Source organism: Marmota monax, unplaced genomic scaffold, assembly GCF_021218885.2.
Source record: "Marmota monax isolate L192 unplaced genomic scaffold, Marmota_monax_Labrador192_F-V1.1 WCK01_AAM20220418_F8-fsc00040, whole genome shotgun sequence".
Classification (NCBI taxonomy): Eukaryota; Metazoa; Chordata; class Mammalia; order Rodentia; family Sciuridae; genus Marmota; species Marmota monax.
In genome coordinates this window covers 11,072,545-11,094,879 of record NW_026692782.1, presented here as the reverse complement: position 1 = coordinate 11,094,879, position 22,335 = coordinate 11,072,545, and the positions used below count along the sequence as shown (strand labels likewise).

The following is a 22,335-nucleotide window of genomic DNA, read 5'->3' as shown; positions in this document are numbered from 1 at the left end:
AATTGAGAAGGCCTCAGGGGAGAAGTCAGAGGACCAGTGGGAAGGCATGCAGGGGTTCATTGTCAGAAGGAAGGACTGTCAACAGTGGCACACACTTTAGGTCAGGTGGGTGCATTGTCTCTGCCACCCTTGGGGTAGGCTTCTTAGGTGGATGCTGCAGGCAGGAGCCTGGTTAGCTCATGGATGGGAACAGGGGTGGACAACATTTTTCAGATTTTTGGTGTATTTATACCTATGTACCTGTGTATGTGTACATACATTTTAAAGATGGGAGAGGGTGGAATTTAAATTTTGGGTAAGACTGTAGTTGTGGAGACAGGAGGGTCTCCCCGAAGGGTGCAGAGGGTCGGCCCAGGGCCAGGAATTAGCCTTAGCTCTAGAAGGAGCTCCCTCTGGGTGCAGGAAGAGAAGGAGGATTCCAGGTGCAGGTGTGGTGGCTGGAAAAAAGGGATCCCTGAGTGGCCTCTAAGAGGGCTCAGGTGTACTCTGAACGCTGGAATAGGAAGTGCATACAGCTATGAATAATATCACTGTCATTAACCACAGAATAATTCCTCATGCATCAGCGGCCACTTCTCCCTAGCAACCTCGATCCCTGGAACTAGAGGAAGCAAAGAGGGACTGCTGACCTATGGCACGTCCCCTGTGTGCACGAGACAAGGAACTGTTTACCCAGAGCCCGACTCTGGAAGGAAGACTCCTGGTTCTGGAACAGTAGAGTGGCTTTGCTTCTTGTTTTCTTGCTGGCAGCCTTCACTTTCAACCTAGAGGACAGTGGGCAGATGGTTGGGTGGATGTGCTGGGGTCGCAGAGTGGACAGAGGAGGGGACGGAAGCACTGCTGTCGGAAGAGCATGGGGACCTCCTGGTGCTTTTAGCACAAATGGCCCTGCTTGTCTCAGTGGCTCTCTTGGACTTCAACGCCTTCACAGGCTTTGGGAGGCCGGTGCTTTTGGAGCCTGGAGAGTGAGGCATTTCTCGTGTCGTGAGAGTGGTGGGCGCGATGCTGGCGCACTGCGCTTTGTGCTGCTGTGGGGTCTTCAGGACCCTTTAGACCTGGGAATGTCTCACTGCAGGTGGCCGTCTCTGGTTCTGGACCTTGAGGTAGTGATTTTGTTCATTTACTCAATGACCGTCTGTCAAGTACCTAGTGTGTGCCTCAGAGGATGGTGGCCCTGCAGGAGCTGTGGCTCCTGTCCTGTGTCCACCCTGACAGATTTTCCTTGGGACCCATCCAGAAAAGCACCTCCAACTTGTCCCCTTCCTCAGAAGCCTGCCTCCTCTCCCCAGGGGGTGCCACCTCCTTTTGGGTCTCGGGCTAGATATCATTCTGGGCGGGGTTGACAGGGGAAGCCAAGAGGCTTTTGAATAAGTCATTCACATGTCCCTCTGAGTGACAGAATCTACCTGAGAGTCAACTGGTCCCAGCTGGGGTAGAGAGGTCTCCCTGGGGAAGAACCTCCTCCCTGCTCCTTAGGAACACTTAGTTGCCTGCTTGCTTGGGCCTGGGCTGAGGGGAGGGCAAGACTCTCCAGAGAGAGGGGAGGTGTGTGTGTAGGTTGTATTTCCTTTTGATTCCAGTGGATTCCAGGCTTCTGGGCCGTGTGGATGGGTGGAGCCCACAGGCCTTTGCTCTGCCTTTTTCCTCTATCTGGGCTGAGCTCGCGGTACCTGGCCAAGGCCCTCAGCCTGTGGGGACAGCTGGCGGTGGCAGTGGAGGAAGGGGAGCAGGTTGTGGCAGGCATGTGGCCTCTGAAGGGATGACCTCAGAGCTCCTGGAGTCTGAACTGCAGAGGACCTGGACATGGCTTGGGCCACCCCTTGATTGGCAGCCACAGTGAGGTGGTCGTGGAACCCAGGTTTGGACCCAGGGTCCCTGGCCCTTCTCCAGGTCTTTTCCCACTGCCCTGGGGGAGATGGCATGGCCTGCTGCCTCTTTCCTCTCTGTCATTACCACCTCCAGTATTTACACAGTGGGGCTGTCCCTGTTGGTGGCGTGGGAGTTTGAAACCAGGTTCTTGCCTTTTCCAAAGGCAATACTGAGATCCAAGGTGTCGGATCCTTTGATCGTGAAGAGCAGAGGGCTCTTCTGTGTGTCTGTTCCCAGGATCTGACATCGGTGGCCCAGGCCTGGGATTTCCCACTGGTGCATTCTGCTGTAGGAACAGGCAACTTAAATGAATGGACTTGAAGAAGATGGCCCTCCAAACTGGGCCTGGGGGAGGCCGTTTCTCTCAGGGATGCCCTTTAGTCAAGGCTGCTGGTTGACCCGTCCCCAGATACAGAGAGTGCACCATCAGTGCTAGTTAAGAGCCCCTGGTCTCAGTAACGCTGTCATTTGGAGGCTGTGTGCATGGTGGTGATGCCCTTGGCTTCTGGAGCCACCTACCTGGGTTTGAAGCCTGGATCTGCTGCTTACCAGCTGCATGGCATTAGCAACCTTGGGCAAGTTGCTGGATGCCTGTGTCCCTTGTTCCTTGTCAGTGCAATAGAGGGGGCAATAGTGGCTAGCTCACAGAGTAGTGAAGAGGAGGGAGTGAGTGAAGGTGTGGAAAGCACATTCTGGGGAGTGGCACGTGGGAGGCACAGTGACTTTAATTATAAAAGGGACTCCTGAGCTCTTCTCTGGTTGGCCTCAGTGCACAACCATGGCTGCCGGCCCCTCCACTGGGAGTTCCCTGGGTGGGGGAGGACATGGAGATCATGCAGGCTGCTGATAGGCTGAAAGCCCAGTGGGCGGGGACTGGACAGGGTCCATGGAGAGCAAGCTGACTGGATAGGGTCAGGCCGTGATTCCAGAGGAAACCCACTGCGCATGCTAGTGTTGTCCAGCATGCGGGGTGCTCCTCTGGGGTGAGCTGCAGGAAGAGGCTGCTTCACCAGAGGTGGGGGGTGCTTCCTCCTTGTGCTGGCCCTGTGCCCTCTCCTGGGAGCCTGGGGACACAGCAGTGGCTCTCTACACGGGGCTAGCTGCACCTCCAGTCCTGGCCTCAGAGTGGCCTCCTCCTATAGGACCATTCCCAGGCCCCTCTTCTGGGTGGGTATGCCTCCCTGTAGGTGGCCCCTGGATGCTGCCCCACCTGGGCTCTCCATGGGCAGGGGGTGCCTGCCTGTGGCACTGGGCCAGGTGGGGGGGCAGTGTGTGAGCTGTGGGCTGCCCCTACCTGCTGCCCCTCACCGCACGCACAGTCTGAATGAGTGTGCATCGATTTCTCCTCCCTGCCCAGGCCTCCCCAGGGTATTTGCTTCCTGTGAGGCACTGGAAGAGGCTGCAGGATTCCCGTGAGGTGGTGGGGTCTCCGGGGCAGCCCGGTGCCATTTATCTTCTGGCATGTCTTCCACTCCTGAGTGCTCTGCACCCTGAAGCCTGAGGAAAGGTCTAAGGGGGTGGCAGCTGGTGGCGGGGAGGGGGAATCAAGCTGACAGGAGCAGGGACTCAGGCCTCCCACCAACAACCTTCAGCCCCTCCAGCCAGATGCTTCTTGCCGCAGTCTGCTGGGCACAATCAGGAGCCACTTGTCAAAAGAAACTAACTTTATTTTTAGAACCACACACGCCAAACAAAACAGCCTCTCAGGAAAAACCCTCAGAGCCTCAACTGCCACCACCGGCTTTCCACAAGCCTCTCTCTCCCACACAAGCTTCTCTCCACCTCCCACAATCCTCCTGCTCTTGAGGCCGATTGGCTGGGTCACATGGGCAGATCCAAAAAAGTCCCCCAATGAGCAGCTCCGTGGTCTGAAAGGGCAGGGAAACAGCCCAATGAGCATCACCGCAGAGGAGCCAATCAGCTAGATGTTGCTGGGGCCGCTGTGAGCCAATCATCAGCCGGCAGCTGGAAGTTTGCTGGGGCCCCTTCGGCTGTGGCTCTCAACATCTCCCCCTCTCTGTTTAAACAACAAGCATGTGGCTTAGGGACCGTGCCTGCCTTAGGTTGTCCAATAGTACATATGGTCCTTAGGTTGGTACCATTGCAATTGGATCTTACCCGTCACTGACTACCGGTCCAGTATACAGCCACACCTGTGGAGAGGTCTTTGTACCAGCGGGGAGGTGAGGTTCTTTGCCTCACCTCTGTTGGCCCCCAAATTTTAGCTGGACGATCATGACAAGCAGAAGGGAGGAAGATACACCAAGCCAATTGACGGCTCCTTTTGGAAAAATTGTACCACCAATGACATCATCAGCAAAAATACCCCAACACTACCACAAGTCGATGCACCAACAGATAGTTCACAATGCATACAGGTGAGCTCACAATGTGTCCAGGCAAGTTCCGCAAGCAGTTCAGTGATGGCTATTGTAGAAGCTGTAGATTGGTTTTATCTTTGACTTCACCAGCACTGGGATAAAGATAGGAATTCTGGCAATAATGGCTAAAGAAAAAATTATGTAACATTACAGAAGGCACTAAAAGAAAACAATTTTCTTAACAATTTACATTGTCTTCACCGGCACTGGGATGAAGATAGGAATTCTGGCAATAATGGCTAAAGAAAAAATTATGTAACATTACAGAAGGCACTAAAAGAAAACAATTTTCTTAACAATTTACATTATCTTTAAGAGAATTATTAAATATAATGAAAAGGAAAGGTGAAAGTAAACACACAGATCTGTTAACCTTCTTTTTTGTTTACATATTAAAACAATCCTCAACAGTTGTTTACCCAATTTAAATTAAACCATATAAATCACGTGAAAAAAAATATTTGGATCCATTTTATCATGAGCGCTCATCATATATGATATATGGACATATGTACATTCAAACATATAACACAAAACACAAGTGTGCACACATAATATAATACATACAACACATAACATTATAGTAAAGGCCTTATAACTTTTTACAGGTGAAATCTCCATTGCGATGTTTAAAAACTCTATAGTCAAAAAATAGAACTGATCAGCAAAACATTAACCTAGGTCTGTATGAGCTCAAAAAACAAAATAGAACTTCATGATATGGCAAAGGGCAATAATAAAATAGATATTGAAAAAAGCATCCTGGTTCTGTTGCAGATGTAAGAATAGCCAAACTGGAGTTTTGGATATCAGTTGTTATGGATTTGAGCCAAATCATCTTCTTTTTGGTCTGTAGAAATCGCTTTAGTTAATCTTTCTGGAATCCAAATCGGCTGCTGTTCTCCCTGTGGAAACACATAAACAGACCCCCGACTCCAGACAATCACTGGGTCAGGACCTTGGTTAATCTCTCTGGAATCCAAATCGGCTGCTGTTCTCCCTGTGGAAACACACAAACAGACCCCCGACTCCAGACAATTACTGGGTCAGGACCTTTCCATTGTCCTGTTAGAATATCCTTCCAAAGTACCTTGGGCTTATGCACATTTTTTGGACACATATGCCTTTCCGCAGCACTAAGTCCTGATGAATCCAAATTTAAAAAGTTTAGAGTAAAAAGGGTTATTTTAAGTTTATCTTTGGGGAATATATACCCCTTCCCAATTCCTTCTTTTTGCTTTAATAAGTACATTTTAATAGTTTGATGAGCTCTTTCAACTATGCCTTGTCCCTGTGGATTGTATGGGATTCCTGTTATATGAGTAATGCCAAATGTTGAGAAAAATTGTTTAAAAGAGGTAGAAGTATAACCAGGGGCATTATCTGTTTTTAACTGTTTTGGAACACCCACAGTGGCAAAATTTTGTAAGCAATGAGCTATAACATCTTTAGTTTTTTCTCCGGCATGAAGGGAGCCCATCAAAAATCCAGAAGAAGTATCAACTGTAACATGCAAATATTTTAATTTTCCAAATTCTGGCAAGTGTGTGACGTCCATCTGCCAAATATGGTTAGGTATCAATCCTCTAGGATTGACTCCAAGATTAACTTGTGGTAAAAAGGTCACACAATTTTGACATTGTTTTATTATTTGTCTAGCTTGTTCCTTAGTTATTTTAAAGCGCTTTTGTAAAGTATTAGCATTGACGTGGAACTTTTTATGAAAATTTATAGCTTCTTCTAGTGTAGAGAAAATATGTATGTCATGTGTAGTTTTATCTGCTAAATCATTGCCCAAACTAAGGGCTCCAGGCAATCCTGTATGTGCCCTGATATGTCCTATAAAGAATGGATCTTTTCTGTCCCAGATTAGACTTTGTATAGTGGAAAGCAAAGAGAAAACAGTAGAAGAAGGGGAAATCCTACCAGCATCTTCAAGAGATACTATAGCATTAACTACATACTGACTATCAGAAAATAAATTAAATACAGAATCTTTAAACATCACAAAAGCTTGTAAAACTGCATTAAGCTCTACCTTTTGAGCTGATTGTTTGGGTACTAAAAGTGTAAAAGTTTGATCAGGGGTAACTACTGCTGCTGTACCATTATTTGACCCATCAGTGAATATATTTGGAGCATTCATGATAGGTGTTTTTCTTGTCATTTTTGGAAAAATTACAGGATGCAATGACCAAAAAGACAATAAAGGATTAGATGGTAAGTGGTTATCAAATGAAACATTAGATTTGCACATGATTATTGCCCAAGTATTTAACTCATTAGCTAACTCATCAATTTGATTCATAGTATATGGAGTAATAATTTTATTGGGAGAAATTCCAAACACTCCCTTTGCTGCTTTTAACGCCAAGGTCACGGGTTCATCCCCCGTACGGGCCACCAAATGCCGCAGTCTGGCTGGGCACAATCAGGAGCCACTTGTCAAAAGAAACTAACTTTATTTTTAGAACCACACACGCCAAACAAAACAGCCTCTCAGGAAAAACCCTCAGAGCCTCAACTGCCACCACCGGCTTTCCACAAGCCTCTCTCTCCCACACAAGCTTCTCTCCACCTCCCACAATCCTCCTGCTCTTGAGGCCGATTGGCTGGGTCACGTGGGCGGAGCCAAAAAAGTCCCCCAATGAGCAGCTCCATGGTCTGAAAGGGCAGGGAAACAGCCCAATGAGCATCACCGCAGAGGAGCCAATCAGCTAGATGTTGCTGGGGCCGCTGTGAGCCAATCATCAGCCGGCAGCTGGAAGTTTGCTGGGGCCCCTTCGGCTGTGGCTCTCAACACTTCTGATGACCTCAGGGGAAGCAAAGAGGAAATTCTGTCCTCCTGAGTGACGTGGACAGATGCACAGTGAGGGCCAAGAGACTGGATTCTAGTTGTAGCTCTGCCATAAGAAGCCGTGTGACCTCAGGCAGTTGATTTTGCCTCTCTGGGCCACCCCAGAACCCTCTCTTGTGAAATGAGGAAGTGGTACTGAACCATTGGCTTCAGATTTTATGATTTGTGCTTGGCCTTCTGTGGATCATTGTCTGACTTCCTTTGTCCTTCTTTCCAGTGCATTTGGAAGTCCTTCAGAGAGGGCTGGCTGTGAGGGGAGATCACAGGAGAGAAGTGCCGGGCAGTGCTGCCTGCTCTGGGGGAGGGTCCACCCTTGGAGAGAAATAATGTGCCCACTGACACGTTGAAGGCTTCATTTCTAACTGGCCTGCACGGCCCTTTTCACTCAGGGAGGGCTGCCTGTCTCCCCAGTTCCACTAGACCTCGTGGTGGAATGTCCTTGGACAGGGTTTAGGCACCGGAAGTGCTGTGGACAGGAGCGCCTGGGTCTGATGCTGTTCTCTCTTCCAGGTGAGGAGTTCTACGAAGCCTCACCCTACGAGCCAGTGACCTCCCGCCTCTCGGACATCTTCAGGCTTGCTTCAATCTTCTCAGGTAAGTGGCCCTTGCTGGGAGGTGGCCCTGGAGCTCTGGGCCTGGATGTAGGAGTCCTGGGCTCCCCTGGCTGTGTTCCTCATCAGCATGTCCCTGACTGTCCCTGAACCTGGATTCCTGGTCTGTAAAGAAGGCTATGTGGCTCACCTCCCTCGCTGGTGGTCTGGAGGGCAGCATTTGAGGATCTTGCCTAGCATGGTGGCTGCCGTGGGCAGGTCTTGAATCTGAATCCTGATGTCACTCTCCTGTTTTGTCACCCGTTGTGCCTTGGTTCCTACATTCCAATTTTCTGCTTTGGAGCTCTTCTCCTTGGTCAAGTTGCTCTACCTCTCTCTGCCTCAGTCTCCTCAGGTGTGAAGTGAGGAGAGTGACAGCACCTACCTGGTTGGACTGTGTTGACGTCTGAGTGAGTGAGGATTGGAAAGTGCTGCAGGGCTTGTGTGAGCATTTAGGAGTTGTTAGGTTGGTACAAGTTAAGCATCCTTAATCCCCAAATCCCAAATCCCAAATCTGAAATGCTCCCAAATCCAAAACTTTTTGAGGACTGACATGATACCACAGTGGAAAATTCCACACTGTCCTCTTGGGCTGGGTCTCAAAGTTCAAGCACACTACAAACAGTGCATACAGTTACTCTCAGGCTGTGTGTATAGATACATATGAAATGTAAGTGAATTTTGTGTTTGGGTCCCATTCCCAAGACATCTCATTACATAGATGCAGATATTCCAGAATCCAAACAAGGATCTGAAAGCCAAAGCTCTCCTGGCGCTACGCATTTCAGATAAGGGAGACTCACCCATATTATTGAGGTTACTGTTCTCTGGTCTGTTCTGGGTTTTCCCTCCCTGAGGCATCTGTGGCCCTGGGCTGTCCCCCACCCCATGCTGCCCTGGGGAGTAAGAGCCCATGTTGGCTCTAGCTTTGCATCCCAGGCCAGGCCCGGAGCCGATGAGCTTCATGGTTCCTTCTTGGCCTCGTGAACACCTGTCATGTTAGAGACCTGGGCCCAGGGCAGCCTGCCCTGCTCAGGCACTGAGGGGGACTTCCGTTTTGGAGCTGCTTTTGGGGGAGGTGCTTCTTCCAAGAGCCATTTGTGCTTGGATGGCCAGCGCAGGGCTTGTTCTCAGGGGTTTCTGAGGGTCTCTGGGAGCTACAGGCCTCAGGTCTCACAGGAGCTTCTGTAGCTGTCTTTGAAGTCTTCTGAGGTTCTTATCTCTCTAAACCAGGGTTCTCAACAGTAGCACAGTCAACACTTTGGCCTGACTTCTGTCCTGTGTGCTGGATGTCTAGCATCTTCCCTGGTCTCTACTCACTCAATACAGTAATATCCTCAAGTTGTGGCAACCAAAAACATCTCCAGACATTGCAAATGTCCTGGGGTGGGGACCAGTCATTGCTCCATACTGTGAGCAGAGGACTGTCCACTGGGATCCTAAGTCCTTCAAATGAAGAACTTTCTAGGATAATGTTTCTCAACCCCCTCCCCACATATGACTTCCCTAAGGAGAAAAGCTGATTCTCCCTAGCTAGAGAAATTAAGTACCAAGAAGCAAAATTTTGTTACAGAAGATTGAGTTTTGGGTGACCACAAACCACTATAATATCTACTTTTTTTTTTTTTTTTGTCTACCCAAGAACAAACCTTGCTCCCTTGAGGTGACAGCCTCTCCCATTGAGAATGCCTGGTCATTGAGAATGATAGAGATGAGGAAGGTATGCATGTCCTTGGTTGGAGAAACCCTGGACCCTTGTGAGAAGTGAGGCACTGGCCTCTATGTTAGTCAGCTCTCCATTACTGTATCGAATACCTGAGATAATCAGCTTATAAAGAGAAAAGGTTTACTTTGCCTGAGAGTTTTCATTCCATGGTTGGTTAGCCCTGTTGTGTTGAGCCTGTGGTGGCATATCATGGCAGGAGTATGTGGCAGAACAAAGCTACTCACTTTGTGACAGAGGTAAAATCGAGGAAGTGCCTGGATTCCCACAGTCTCCTCCCAGGGCATACCCCCAGGGCCCTAAAGACCTAAAGAGGTCCCTCCTAAAAGTTTCCACTGCCTCCCACTAGTGTCAAGCTTGGGACCCAGCCTTCTACACATGGGCCTTTGGTGACATTTGAAATTCAAACTAGAGTAGCCAGAGAGTGGGCCTTGGCAGTGCTGGGACGTGGTAGGGAACGGAATGGAGACCTCAAAGCTGGTCAGTTACATGGAGCGCCCTGCCCTCGACTCCCACCATCATAGCCTCCCAGCGGGGTCCCAGCACAAGCTGCCATCTTGGTCTGCCTGTGGGTACTGTGATAGCTCTGTGCTAAGTCTTGCCCATCCTCCATGACGGACTGATGGAGGTCCTTCTGACTGACATTCTGAGTCTCCTGATTAGCTTTGAATAGGAATCCACCTTGGGTTGGTCCTTTGGGGATTGTTGGCATATATATGCTGTGGTGGGGGTACCCTGGTTACCCCAAAGGCTCCCAGGTTCCCCTTACCTGTTGCTCAGGTGTGGGCAGGTGCCATTGGGTTTACTACTATAAGTAAACAACTTTGGCTCCCGGAGTACAGGAGCTCGAGGTCCTCAACCTCAGCCCCGCCCCTGCGGCTTCCCGACTCAACACTGCAGTGTCTTCCTGGCAAAGAAAGTCTTCCTGGAGTGAGGGTGACGCTCTTGGATAAGGGGGCTGCCAGGACAGACGAGGGATGTGCACTCACGGACTCAGCTTCCTGGCACTTGTTGCCCAGAGATTACGGCCCCACAAGCTCTGGGCCTCTGTGCTCTGGGACCACTCCCCACCACGAGGCCCGGGTTTTGGGTACTGTGATGATCCCTGCTCTCTGCTCTTGTTGATTCTTTGGGACCCATAGCAGCCCTAGAGTTGGGTCTGTGGGTGGCTCTGTGTGGGGAGACTTAGGCACAACTGGGAGGGGAGGCCCTGCCACCAGGAAACTAAGCAGCCCATTGTGGGGAGCACAGAGAAGGGGGATCAGGAGCCAGGAAGCTGGATTGCAGCTCAGTCTCTGCCCCACCTCACCTGGCAGCCTTGGGCACGTCACTTCCTGGCTCTAGACCTCACGTTTCCTTTCCGGTGATGGAGACCTGAGCTTAGAGCAGTGCTTGCCACACTTTGTCCCTTGAGGGCATAAAGAAAATGGCAGAGTGGTTGGGTGTGCAGACCAGCTCAGAGCTCCGGCCCTCACGGCCCCTGTCTGGCTCCCTCTGGGTCGAGAGATCAGTATCTGGACATGTTTATCACCCACAGACGGTGGGTCTTGCCTGGGTGACCTAAGACCTTGTACTGCTGCTTTGGGTGTATGAAGCTGTGGTCCTGTGGGATTGCAGGGGACCCATCAGGAAGCTCCTCCTGCCTGTAGTCAACTGAGTACTGCCCCCTACTGTCTCTGTGTGGAGAGGTTGGGGGAGGCAAGGTGGAGTCTGTGGTCTCCTCTGGGCTCTGTTACCTGCAGCTGGGTACCAGGGATGGAGGCTGTTGTCTCTTTGGGGCCCAATTGCCTATATCTGTTTATCTTCTCCTGTCTTCAATTTGGGGCCATGTTTGGGGGCCTCCTGGAGTATGTCCTTCTTCATCTCTCACCTTCTTTCTCTTTGGGCTTCTTGGAAAGTCCTACTGGGATTCTTTTGGCAAGGAACTGCCAGGATTCCTGCAATGCCCTTTGCTGCCAGACACCCAGGGCTTGCCCCTCCTCTTTGTGTAATGCCCACCTGGCAGGCCCTGGGTTCAGCCATGGGTTAGCTAGTCCTGAGGCCAAGGTCAGGAAGGACAGTCTGGCTGTGTCCTGACTCACAGTGACAGTGATGTTGGAAGCAACCTCATGTCCTGCCCTCAACTTAAACATGGGAAGGGAGCGTTCATGGACAAGAAGTGAGGTTCTTGAGAACATGATCTAGAGTGTTAAATGTGGCACCTGGTACATGGGAACAGGAGCTAGACAGTCCTGGGTGTGAACCCTGGCTTGGCCACTTAGGGGTATGTTAGTCAGCTTTCTGTTGCTGTGGCAAAATATCTGAGATAAACAACTTGTGTGGAGGAAAAGTTCATTTGGCTCCCAGAGGTTTTAGTCCATGATCTCCTGGCCCCTTTGCTTTTGGGCTTGTGGTGGCAGAGTGTCACAGTGGAGTTGTGTGGTAGATCAGACGTGCCCACCCCATGGTGGCTGGGTAGAAAAAAAAGAGGAAAGGGCTGGGGTCCTGATGTCCCCTTCAAGGGCACCTCCAGTGGCCTCACTTCCTTCCACGAGGCTCCTTCTCCTAAAGGTTCCATAACTTCCTAATAGTGCCACAGGCTGGTGACCAAGCCTTCAACATTTGAGCCTTTGGAGGACATTTAAGATCCATACTGTGGTAGGGCGTGTGCTCTTGGGCCTTGCTGTGGCCTTCCTCACCAGGGGTGCCTACGTTGTGTGATGGGCGTGTGCCCCTCCCTAGGGACAGGGCTGGTAGAGGGCGCTCACTGAGAATGGATGCGGCAACGAGCCCGCTGTGTGTTGGAATCTGAACTGGGCTCCACAGCGGTCATGCTCTCAGCCGCATGTGTGCTGTAGAGGTGGGAATTCATCTGGAGGGACTGGAGGGGTCGATGTTGAAGTTGAGTGAACCTCCTGTCCTCAGGCTGACCCTGTGACTGACCCTTTGCATATAGCTGGAGAGGCAGGAGAGGGTGGAACAAGGCAGAGAAAAAATAAGAGATCCTCAGGTAGAGGAGGTCACCCTGGGAGAAGTTCTACAAAGGTGACCTGGAGCCAGCAGGGGGTGTGGACCTCTGAGGGGTGCCGGGCTGGGGGTGTCCAGTGCCTCGGCACTTCTTGTCCATGAACTCTCCCTTCCCATGTTTAAGTTGAGGGCAGGACATGAGGTTGCTTCCAACATCACTGTCACTGTGAGTCAGGACACAGCCAGACTGTCCTTCCTGACCTTGGCCTCAGGACTAGCTAACCCATGGCTGAACCCAGGGCCTGCCAGGTGGGCATTATGCATTATGATCCCAACCTTGCTCAAGGCTCAGGCGTGGAGCACATTGATGGAGTACCTTCTTGTTTTCTTTCTGTAGTTGGAAGGGAACTGAGGGATCAGGTAGGCCCAACCCTTCACCTGATGGTAAACTGAGGCCCAGAGAGATGGGACAGATGTAGGTGAGGTTTAATACCCAATTGCTTGGTGCATACCTTAGGCAAGTGATTCACCTCTGTGCCCCACTTTCCTCTTGCCCAGCACAGGGGTGGCAGAAACACCTGTCTTTGAGGGTTTAGGTGAGGACTAAATGAGATAATGTGGGTAATTGCTTGACCCAGTGCTGGGCATTTTGCAGGAAAGGTATGTTAGCTACTTAAACATTATCATGGAATAATTTCTCCTAAGTCAGTGGGAGATGGTGGCAGGCAGGGCTGGCCTGGAACTTAGCATTTGGGAAATGGCTGCATGCTTCTTGGTGACGTACGCTGACTTCAACTTCAGGTTAGTTCTTGGTGGAGGTGACTGGGTGATTTTTAGAGGACAGTAGGACTCCAAAGTCTGGAGGAATCTCAAGCAGGGATGACCTTGTTGTGACTGGGTGTGGACAGAGGCTAGTGCGAGGCTTGAGCTTGGTGGCCTTTTGTAGATTGAGCTGGAAGATGGGGCAAGGTCTACCTTGACTGGCCAGCAAACCTGAGTTGGGCCATGTTGCTTGGATGGAGTCAAGGGAGTGGTGGCTCCAGTGATCTCTCTTTTGGGAGTTCAAGAGAGGAGGGAGCTAGTCCTTCAGTCCTGCCCCTTGCCAAGGAGACTTGCATATGGTCCTCTAAGAAGTGAGCACCACCCTCTGTCCCATGCCATGGTTTGGTGTCCTCCCTCCTGGTGTTCACTCCTGGGTGTTGTGGCATGTGTGTGACTGTGGTGCGGCTCTGTCTGGGGTGTTCAGTCTTCTCTGTATCTCCTTGGTGTCCCACACTGTCCTTTGAACCTCACACATGTGCACAGAGGGTCCTAGAGCCGCGGATGGGTTGTGGACTTTGAGGCCAGCTAGTCCTTGTCTTGAATCCTGGCCTTGCCGTCCTGACTGTGTGACCTCAGTGTCACTGAATCTCATTCTTCTCCCTGTGAAATGCAGCAGTTCAGCTGCCCAGCAGGGACGGGCAGTGACATAGGGGCAGCTGTGCACATAGTACCGGTGCCTAGGAGCTCCCTAGATGGTGGTAATTGGGGTCACCGTCTGGGGACTGGAGGGAGCGAATGGCTTTGTGGGAGTGTTTGACCTTCGTAGGAAGAAGTAACTGTGAAGTCCAAGCCGCTGTGAGGTGCGTGTGCGCTCTGGGGCGTGGTAGACTCTGCTGAGGTGCAGGAAGTGCTCGTGCGGGAGGCCATTGGGGCTGGGAGGAGTGCTTTGTTTAGTCCCCATGGAGTGTTCTGGGGATGGCACCGGCCATTGCTGTGAAGCATCAGTCCCTTATCCTGATTATCAGGCAGGGGAGACAGACACCCATCGGGATGCCCTGAGGTGGTTTATTGTCCGTGTGGTGTAGACCAGGTGACACCGTAAGAGTGCAGGGCAGGTGGCAGCCAGCAGCGCTGGGGGGGGAGGAGGAAGTGGGAGCTGGGGAGCATGTTCTAGGTGGCATCACCGCTGGGAGGCCTGGCTGAGCTTGGGGTGATGAGGGGACAGTGAATAGTGTCTCTTGTGGCAGGTAGGGGGGTGGCCTCTCGGGGGTTCCTCCTTTGTGGCTCCCTCCCAGGACTTATTCCCGACAGAGCTCAAGATGAGTGCTTGGGTGAGGGGCTTGGGCCCAGGGAGGGACTGGGCTGCCTTGGAGCAGGGAGGGACGTGCCCTTGGACTCAAGAGTCAGTGTCCTGGGAAAGCTACTCAGTGGCCTTCTGGAGCTGGGGAGAGGCTTGGGCCCGGCTTGGCTCCTGGATGCTTAGGGAAGCCCCTTGCTCTCCTTGGCCTGCCCTCGGAGCCCCTGGCCCCACTGAGGCGGGGGCCCTGGCTTTGCCTCTGCATGCCCCCCTCCCCCGACTGTGCCGAGGGCTGGAGAGAGTGGGCTTCAACGTCCAGGAGGCTGGGCTGTGCCCGTCAGAGGCCCTTGTGAGGCAGCCAAGCGGGAAGCAGCAGGAGGAGCTGGAGGAGCAGACAGCCCTTCTCCTGTCCCCCTTCATGGTGGCTCAGGCGATAAACTGCTTATCCTCAGGTTGTTCCCTGAGCCGAATGCAGAAGTGTGTTATTTAAATTTCAAAATCACATTCTTCACCTAACAGCTGTCAGACACTCAGTGTCAACCACCATTGGGCTTTAGCTGCAGCTCGGTCACCTCCTGCACCTCCCCTTTTGGGGAGGACTCCTCCGCTGGCCAGGGGCAGGCAGGCAGGGAGGGGCTATGGGCTGTCTGAGGGGACTAGGGCCAGGTGAAGTCCAAGCCGCTGTGGCCACCCTGATGGTGATGGGGAGGGAGTCAGCTCCCCCCCGCCCCCGGCCCCCGGAGCCGAGGAGCTGAGCAGCTCTTCACCTCCCCTCTTCCATTTCTGTTCTTTCTCTCCCTTAAAAGCAGGACCCTGGGCTCCTGTCAGTGGGTAGCAGGGTCTGCTCACACCCCAGTGTGAGCAGCATTGGTGACTTCATCTTTAGTTGCCTTTGTGGCCAAGGAAGAAATTGTGATGTTGTAGGACCCCTGGAGAACAGGTTTGACCCCAAAGAGAGCCTTTCTCATGGTAGAATTCCAGGTGCAAGGGGTGGGGCGAGATTTTGGGGTGAGGGGATTTCCTGGTTCTCTTCAGTTGCATCGTCCCCCTGTGGCTTCCCCGCTGTGTGTGATGGGGTCCGGCCAGGTGCTGGCCAGCGCTTCCTGGCTGTGCTGGCTGTCTCCCCAGCTCCTGGGCTGGCAGCATTCTGCGCTTCTGAGCATGCTCCCGGCTCGGCTTCTCACTGCTGTCCTGCCGGAAGCACAGGATGGAGGCCCCTGCATCATGCACCGCCTCTGTCCGCACACTCCTCTAACCCCAGGGGCGTGCAGAGAAGGGACCACAGCCGGGAGAGGGCTCAGCGTGAAAGTGTGCATGTGTGTAGAAGGTAGTGTGTAGTAGGCGATGTATGGACGGTGTGTGTGCATAGGTGTGTGCACTAGATGGAGTGTGTGTGGGAGGTGTGTGTGCATAGTGGTATGGGGGGCAGTGTGTGTGTGTGCTATAGGTGTGAGTGTACGTGGAGCCTGTGTGTCAGTGTGCTTGCGGGGTGGTGTGTGTGAGATGGTTTGTGGAAGTGTGATGGTTTGTGTGTGGGATGGTGTGTGTCAGTGTGTGTGTGCATGTGACGTGTGTGTGAGTGACTGTAGGTCTTGGGCAGTGGCCTCTGTCTGCCATTCTTTCCCTTCCCATAAAAGGAAAGGAAGAGAAGAAGGCCTGAGTGGAAAGACAGAGGGAGAAGCCATTTGCCCCCCTGGTTGGAACAGAATCTTCATTGTCACCCCACAGGGAAACAACTGGTCCCCTACCATGTTCGTTCCCCTAGTCCCTCTTCTTGTGTCCTTGGATAGTTCTGGGAGGAGTGGTCCAGACATGGATACTGAGGAGTGTCAGAGGATAGAGGGCCATTGCAGCCTGATTCACAGAAATAGTGAGCACACTTGACTTTGATGTGCAGTGTGGGGCGTCCTTGTCTAGAGGCTGTGTCCGTGAACTCCGGGGGCTTGGTGCCCTCCCTGCAAGAGGACTGAGTGTGAGAACTCATCTCCAGCCACCAAGCATCCTTGGTGGCCATGCCCTATTCCAGGTGCTGAGGACATATGGGTGACCAAAACAAAGGAGTCTGTTGTTTTTATGGGGCCAGTGTTCTATGAGCTGGAGACAGAATAGAACATGAGCCAGTGGACAGATTCCCAAAGAAGATGTGAGATAGTGAGGGACACCAAGCAGAGATGAAACTAGGTGATGGGATGAGGGGACTGGGAATGCAAACTCTGATGCACAAGAGGGTCCAACCTTGGGAAGATCAGGGAAGTGGCTGAGTTTAAACAGCTATGGAAGGACCCCAGGTGGGGACCCGTGCATGGAGGTGGGAGATGAGGGGGCCATGGTGGGATTCAGGGAGCAGCATTGGAGGTGGACGTCGAGGTAGGTGGGGCTGGATCACCGAGCTGCTGCAGGTCAAGGCAGGAGTTTGGATTTTAAGAGTGATCAGAAACCATCGGGAGGTTCGAGACGTTTGGATAGCACCGTGTGATTTATGCCTTTGGAAGATACTCTTGTGCTATGGGAGAATGGATCACAGGGAGAACGAAAACCCCATTGAAGAGGCCATTGCAGGGTCCAGGTGAGGGGTGGTCAGGGAAGAGATGGAGAGAATGTGTGGACTTGGGATATGTTCTGGAAGCAGAGCTGAGAGGATGCTGAGCTGGAATTATGGGTAACTCTGATTTCTGGCTCGAACAACAATGATGCGGCCACTTACTAGGAGGGAGAAGATGAGGGGAGGGACAGATTCGGGGTGGAGCAGGTAGAAATCAAGAGTTTGGTTTAGGCCATGTTCGGGTTGAGATGTCAAATAGACCTCCACCTGGAAATGCCAAGGTCAGGGTTGATATGCAGAGAGTCATTAGCATATAGATGGTATTTTAAGGCTTGGAAGCATGAGGTCACTGAGGGACAGTGTCTAGCCAGAGAGCAGAGGGAGGCTGGGGCTTTCCAAGAAGAAGGCTAAGATGAGGGTGAGAGGGGAACATCTGGGAAGCTGAGACAGGCACGAGTCTCAAGAGAAAGGAAGTGACCGTCCATGCCCGGTGCCAAGTAGGAGAAGCTTGGAGGAGCTACCATCTGACTCGGCACGTGGGGCAGTGGTGGTCTGGGGACCTCGTCCTTGAGGAGGACGGGGTAAAAGGTCAGTCTGGGGAGTTTGCAGGAGAGAACGTGAGGTGAGCAGGTTATAAGAGCAACCAGAGATGCCCTTTCAAGCTTTAATATGAATGAGAGCAGCCAAATAGGGGCTGGGGGTTAGTGGTCTAGGGGGAGTGGTCTTGGTTTCGGTTTTGCTCTGTTTTGTGGTGGGCAGTAATGGCGGCACAATTCTGTGCTATTGGGAATGGTCCGTGAGTCTCTCACGGAGAAATTGAAGGGCATAAGAGGGGAAGGGTGGTGTCAGGAGGGATGCCCTTGAACAGTGGAGGGGGATGGTCCACGTGGTGCACTGGAGTACAAGAGGCAGGGCAGACTTCACCCCCTAATGACAGAGAGAAGGCATGACCCAAGCTTCTTGTATTTGGCCATGCAGCTGCACCTGGCGTGGAGCATCATCTCCTCTTTCTGGACCATATGTGAGATGGTTTGGTTGATGCTGAGTGGGAAGGTGAGGGGATTTCTCTAGGACTTTTCTGTCTACGGCAGCTTGCTGTGGTCTGAATGTTAGTGTTGCCCCCAAATTCGTATTTTGAAATCCTAACTCCTGATGTGAGGGCATTAGAAGATGGAATCTTTGGAAGCTGATCAGGTCATGAGGACAGAGCTCTCATGAATGGGATTAGTGCCCTTAGGAAAGAGGCCCAGAGAGCTTCCTTGCCCTTTCTGACCACAGAGGATGCAGAAAAGAGGGCTGTCCATGAGCCAGAAATTGAGCCCTCACCAGACACAGAATCTGTAGTTCTGGAGGCTGAAAAAGAAGTAAGAAGTAAACTTCTGTTATTTACAAGCCACCCTATCTGTAGTGTTTTTGTTATAGCAGCCCACAGATACTAAGGCAGTATAATTGGGTGGGAGAGACAGTCTAGGGAGACTGAGACAGGAGAAGAATAAATGGTCATTTTAAAGCATTTGAGGCTTGAGGGCAAGGATGTAAGATGAGACCATTCATCCTGTTTGTGTGTGTTTCCGGGTGACAGTCAGCTGCTCAAAGGGTGGTTAGGCTTCCCCAGGGTTGTTGGAGGTCAGGGTGTTTTCCTGGAGGCCAGGAAGTCTGGGCTGGGGGAGGAGGGCGTAAGGACAGGGTATGGGATGGTTGAGGGAGAACAAGTGTTGGGCCAGTGGGTCAGGGTCTGGGGGAGGTTGAGAAATTGCTGGAGTAGGAGTTCCAGAGAGGGATCCGGGCGGTAAGGAGATAGATGGTGGTCTGAGGTTGAGACGTTTGGTATGGATGTTATGAAGGCCAAGAACATGACCACCACAGCCCTGAGGAGCCAGGGCTAGGAGGAGATCACCAGAAGTGGGAGACAGATGAGCAGGAAGGCCATGGTGGGTGGGTGGGAGCAAGGGTAGGGTGAGCCAGGTGTGAGACTGCTCCCCACAGGAATGGTGGGTTGGTAGGGATAGCCCCACAGGGGAGTGGGGCGGTGGACTGGTGGCATGACCTTCTCATCAAGACAGATGGCACGAAGTGGGGAGGAGAAGGGACTCTCTCTTACCTTATGGGCTTGGAGGTCGGCTCTGCAGGAGCTCCCCAGTGGCCCTTTCTGTCATTAGTGTGTTAAATGATTTAGTTGCTAATTTTGCCAAATGCATCGACTTTTACTCAACTCCATTTTGGAATTATTTAAAAAGTTTTTAGAAATTCATACTGAATGGGTTTCACGTCTTTGGAAGGTTTTTGCAGATGTTCTTTGTGACTGTGTTTTAAGATATATTGAGTTTTTTTTTCCTTTTGATTTTTTTTTAAAAAATCTAAGTGTCATGAGTCAATATAGACTTCTTATGAGAAAAGTGTATTTCATAGTCAGTAACAAAATTTTCTCTTCTGATTGTTGTCCCAAATCCTACAATCACTCACCACAGAATGAAAAATGTCAAGGAAAGATTTAGGTTAGTCACATCAATTTGCTATGCCTCAATTTTGGTTTTTACTTGTTACCAAATACAAAATTAAAACTGACACGCCATTGTGGGGACTGGTGTGAGAATGGCAAAGTCCCTAAATCAGTCCCTCCAACCCCAAAACTATATGTCAAAGAAACAGGGGATTCACATGTGGCTGAAAATGTACCTTCAACTGCGAAAGGATGGCACTTAAATTTCTAATTGTGAGAACCACAAAATTAAGACTCATCTGCCTTTTTGAAGAATTGGAGAAAGAATTTTAAACATGGTTAAAAGTTGACGAAATATAAAATAATATTCAAAAGCATCAAAATTGATTTTTTTCATTGATTTTCAGTGAGTTTTCCATTCATCAAATTGATTTTTGGTGGTTTGGCTGGCTTCCAAAAATCCAGCTTCCCTTGGAGAATGCTTGGGGTGACTGCGGTGTTGCCATGGGGCTGTTGAGGTGAGGGGAAGTTCAGAGAAGGGTTGAGATAGAAAGGGCTGGGGTCGCACTGGGATTTCCAGGGCAGGTTTGAGGAGCATAGGGCCCGGGACACACAGAGCAGTCGGGGATAGGAGTTTGGGTCCCTCTGAGTCTCTGGACTTACCTGAGAGGACAGGGAGTTGAGGCAATGGGATTGGTCCTGTCATCTTGGAGAAGCTGAGGCACATACCATTTCTCGCTAGTTGCTCAGGAAATCCGGCCCACCACTCCCACAAGAGCAGAGCCCAGAATTGAGAAGGTGCTGTAGTCCCGTTCAAGCAGGCTTCTGGGATGGAAAAGACAAGGTCAGGAGCCCTCCTCTTGCTCATGAGGGAGAGACTTCGAACTCTTCTTTTAAGGGCATGGTGTGCGGAAGCTGGAGCACAAGGTCTGGCCCTTTCTATGAGCAGGGCAGGAATGGAGAGATGGGAGGAAGGATCTTTCTAACCAGGGGACATTTTTTTTTAACAAGTTTTTATTGCATATGCACCGTGATGTGGAATCTTTGAGAGACATTGTGTTAGTTATCTGTTCATGGCCACAGTGAATGACCTGAGACAGCTAATTTACCAAGATAAAAGGCTTATTTAGTTCACAGTTTTGGAAATTCAGTCAAAGATTAGGAGCCCCATTGGTCACCCATCATGGAGGGAGTAGGTATGGGAGCAAACATCTTGAACCTGAACCAGGAGTGGGTGGACCAGACTCAGACTTTGGTGACTATTCTCTCTTGAGAACTACCTTCCAAGAGCATTACCTCAATGAGCTATGGACCTCGCACAAAGCCCCACCTCCTAAGGTTCCCAGACCTCCCAATAGTTCCACCCTGGGGACCAAGCCTTTAGTATATGGGCCTTCTGGGGACACCCATTACACCCAGGCCAAGGCTGGCGTTTTCATCCACATCGACCTGTCCAATCCTTGTGTAGCCCTGTGTGTAGGCGGGTGGGTGTCATGTCCCAGTTTGCAGATGAGGCTCAAGAAGTTACATACATAACCTGTGGGCTCTTGCTCTGCCAGTCAGTGGCCCAGCCCCTGGTGGTCCTCCATCTCCCAAGCCACTGCTGGGACAGAGTCTGCACTCTTAACCAGTAGCCCCAGCTTCAGGGTGATCTGGGCATTTGCTTGCTTGGTTCTGGGCTCTCCCTTCACTGGACTGTAAGCTCTGGGCAGGCAGGAGCCTGCTGCTTTTGCTCATCTCTCCATCAGCGCCTGACCCATGGGGGGAGCTCAGTAAGTGCTGCTTGTAAAAGTGCAACCGAGGTTGAAGGCCCCTGAGGGTGAGACGTGTCGGGGTGGTACCTGGGTGGTTGCAACCCCACAGGGAAGGCTGGGCCTGGAGGTCTCTTCTGGCCTCTCCCTCTTGCTTCCTGTTCTTCCTGCCTTCCATTCCACCCTGGGGGAGTTGGCTTAGTCTACATTTCATTGCTAATACACCCCCAATTATTTGGCTTCAGTTGACCATCATCCTTCTTCCTTTGGGAAACTCTTTGTCTTCAATTCCATGAAACCAACACCTCTTGATTTTCCTCCAACTCAAGGTCCACTCTTCCTAGTCTCTACTCATCCGCACCCCAGGGATCTGTCTTGGGTTCTTTTCTCTTCTTTATTTTCACCTCAATCTAGGTGACTTTGTTGAGTTAAGTGGCTTTAAGGAGCCTCTCATGTCAGTTACGCCGGTCCGGTATCTCTAGCCCAGGTCATCTCCTAACTTTAGCCTGCAGATTCTTGGCCTTGTCACCATCTCACCTGGACACCTTTGGGCCTGGTGCACTTACCAAATTCAGATCAGAACTGTCCATTTGGTCCTGCCCGTCCTTCGGAGGTTTTCCTGTTTCATGAAATGCTGTCACCATCTATCTGGTGCTTAGTGCCCCAACCCAGGAATCTTCCTTGAGAGTTCTCTCTCCTCCCACTCAGCATCTAGCCAATCTCGTTAGTGTTATCCCTAAGTTACATGCAGAATGGCCTCATTTCTTGCCATCTCTGTGGGGTGACCACCCCACCCAAACCTCCACCTCTGCACCTGCTACTGCAGCAGCCTGTTCCTCATCTTCTCCTTACTCCTCTCCCGACCCCTCCATGGATATTCTGTCTTCTCTATGATGGCAAATGAGCTCCCGTGGTTCCCTCCTTCATGCTCTCCAAGTGCTTATTATTTTAGAGCAAAACCTAAAGCTCTTATCCTGTCCTGCAAGGTGTTGTGGCTGTCCCCTGATGGTGCCTCTGACTTCTTTTCTAACTTTTGCCTTGTTTGGGAAATTCCAGCCATCATAGTTTTTTTTTTTTTTTTTTTTTTGACAGGGAATATGCCAAGCTCATTTCTGTCTCTTATGCACCTGCTCTTCTTTCTGCTGGGAATTTCCTTACATTGGATTTTTTTGTTGTT

General features: G+C 51.1%; 1 protein-coding gene across 2 annotated transcripts in view; it reads left to right on the top strand.

Annotated features, from left to right (window-relative positions):
• Gfra2 (GDNF family receptor alpha 2) overlaps nucleotides 1-22,335 on the top strand; it is an 88,604-nt gene that overhangs the window by 7,664 nt on the left and 58,605 nt on the right. For both annotated transcript variants that reach the window (XM_046447890.2, XM_058580411.1), the window contains one exon: nucleotides 7,618-7,701. In XM_046447890.2, coding sequence (XP_046303846.1) covers nucleotides 7,618-7,701 — 84 coding nt within the window. The remainder of the gene's footprint in view (nucleotides 1-7,617; nucleotides 7,702-22,335) is intronic.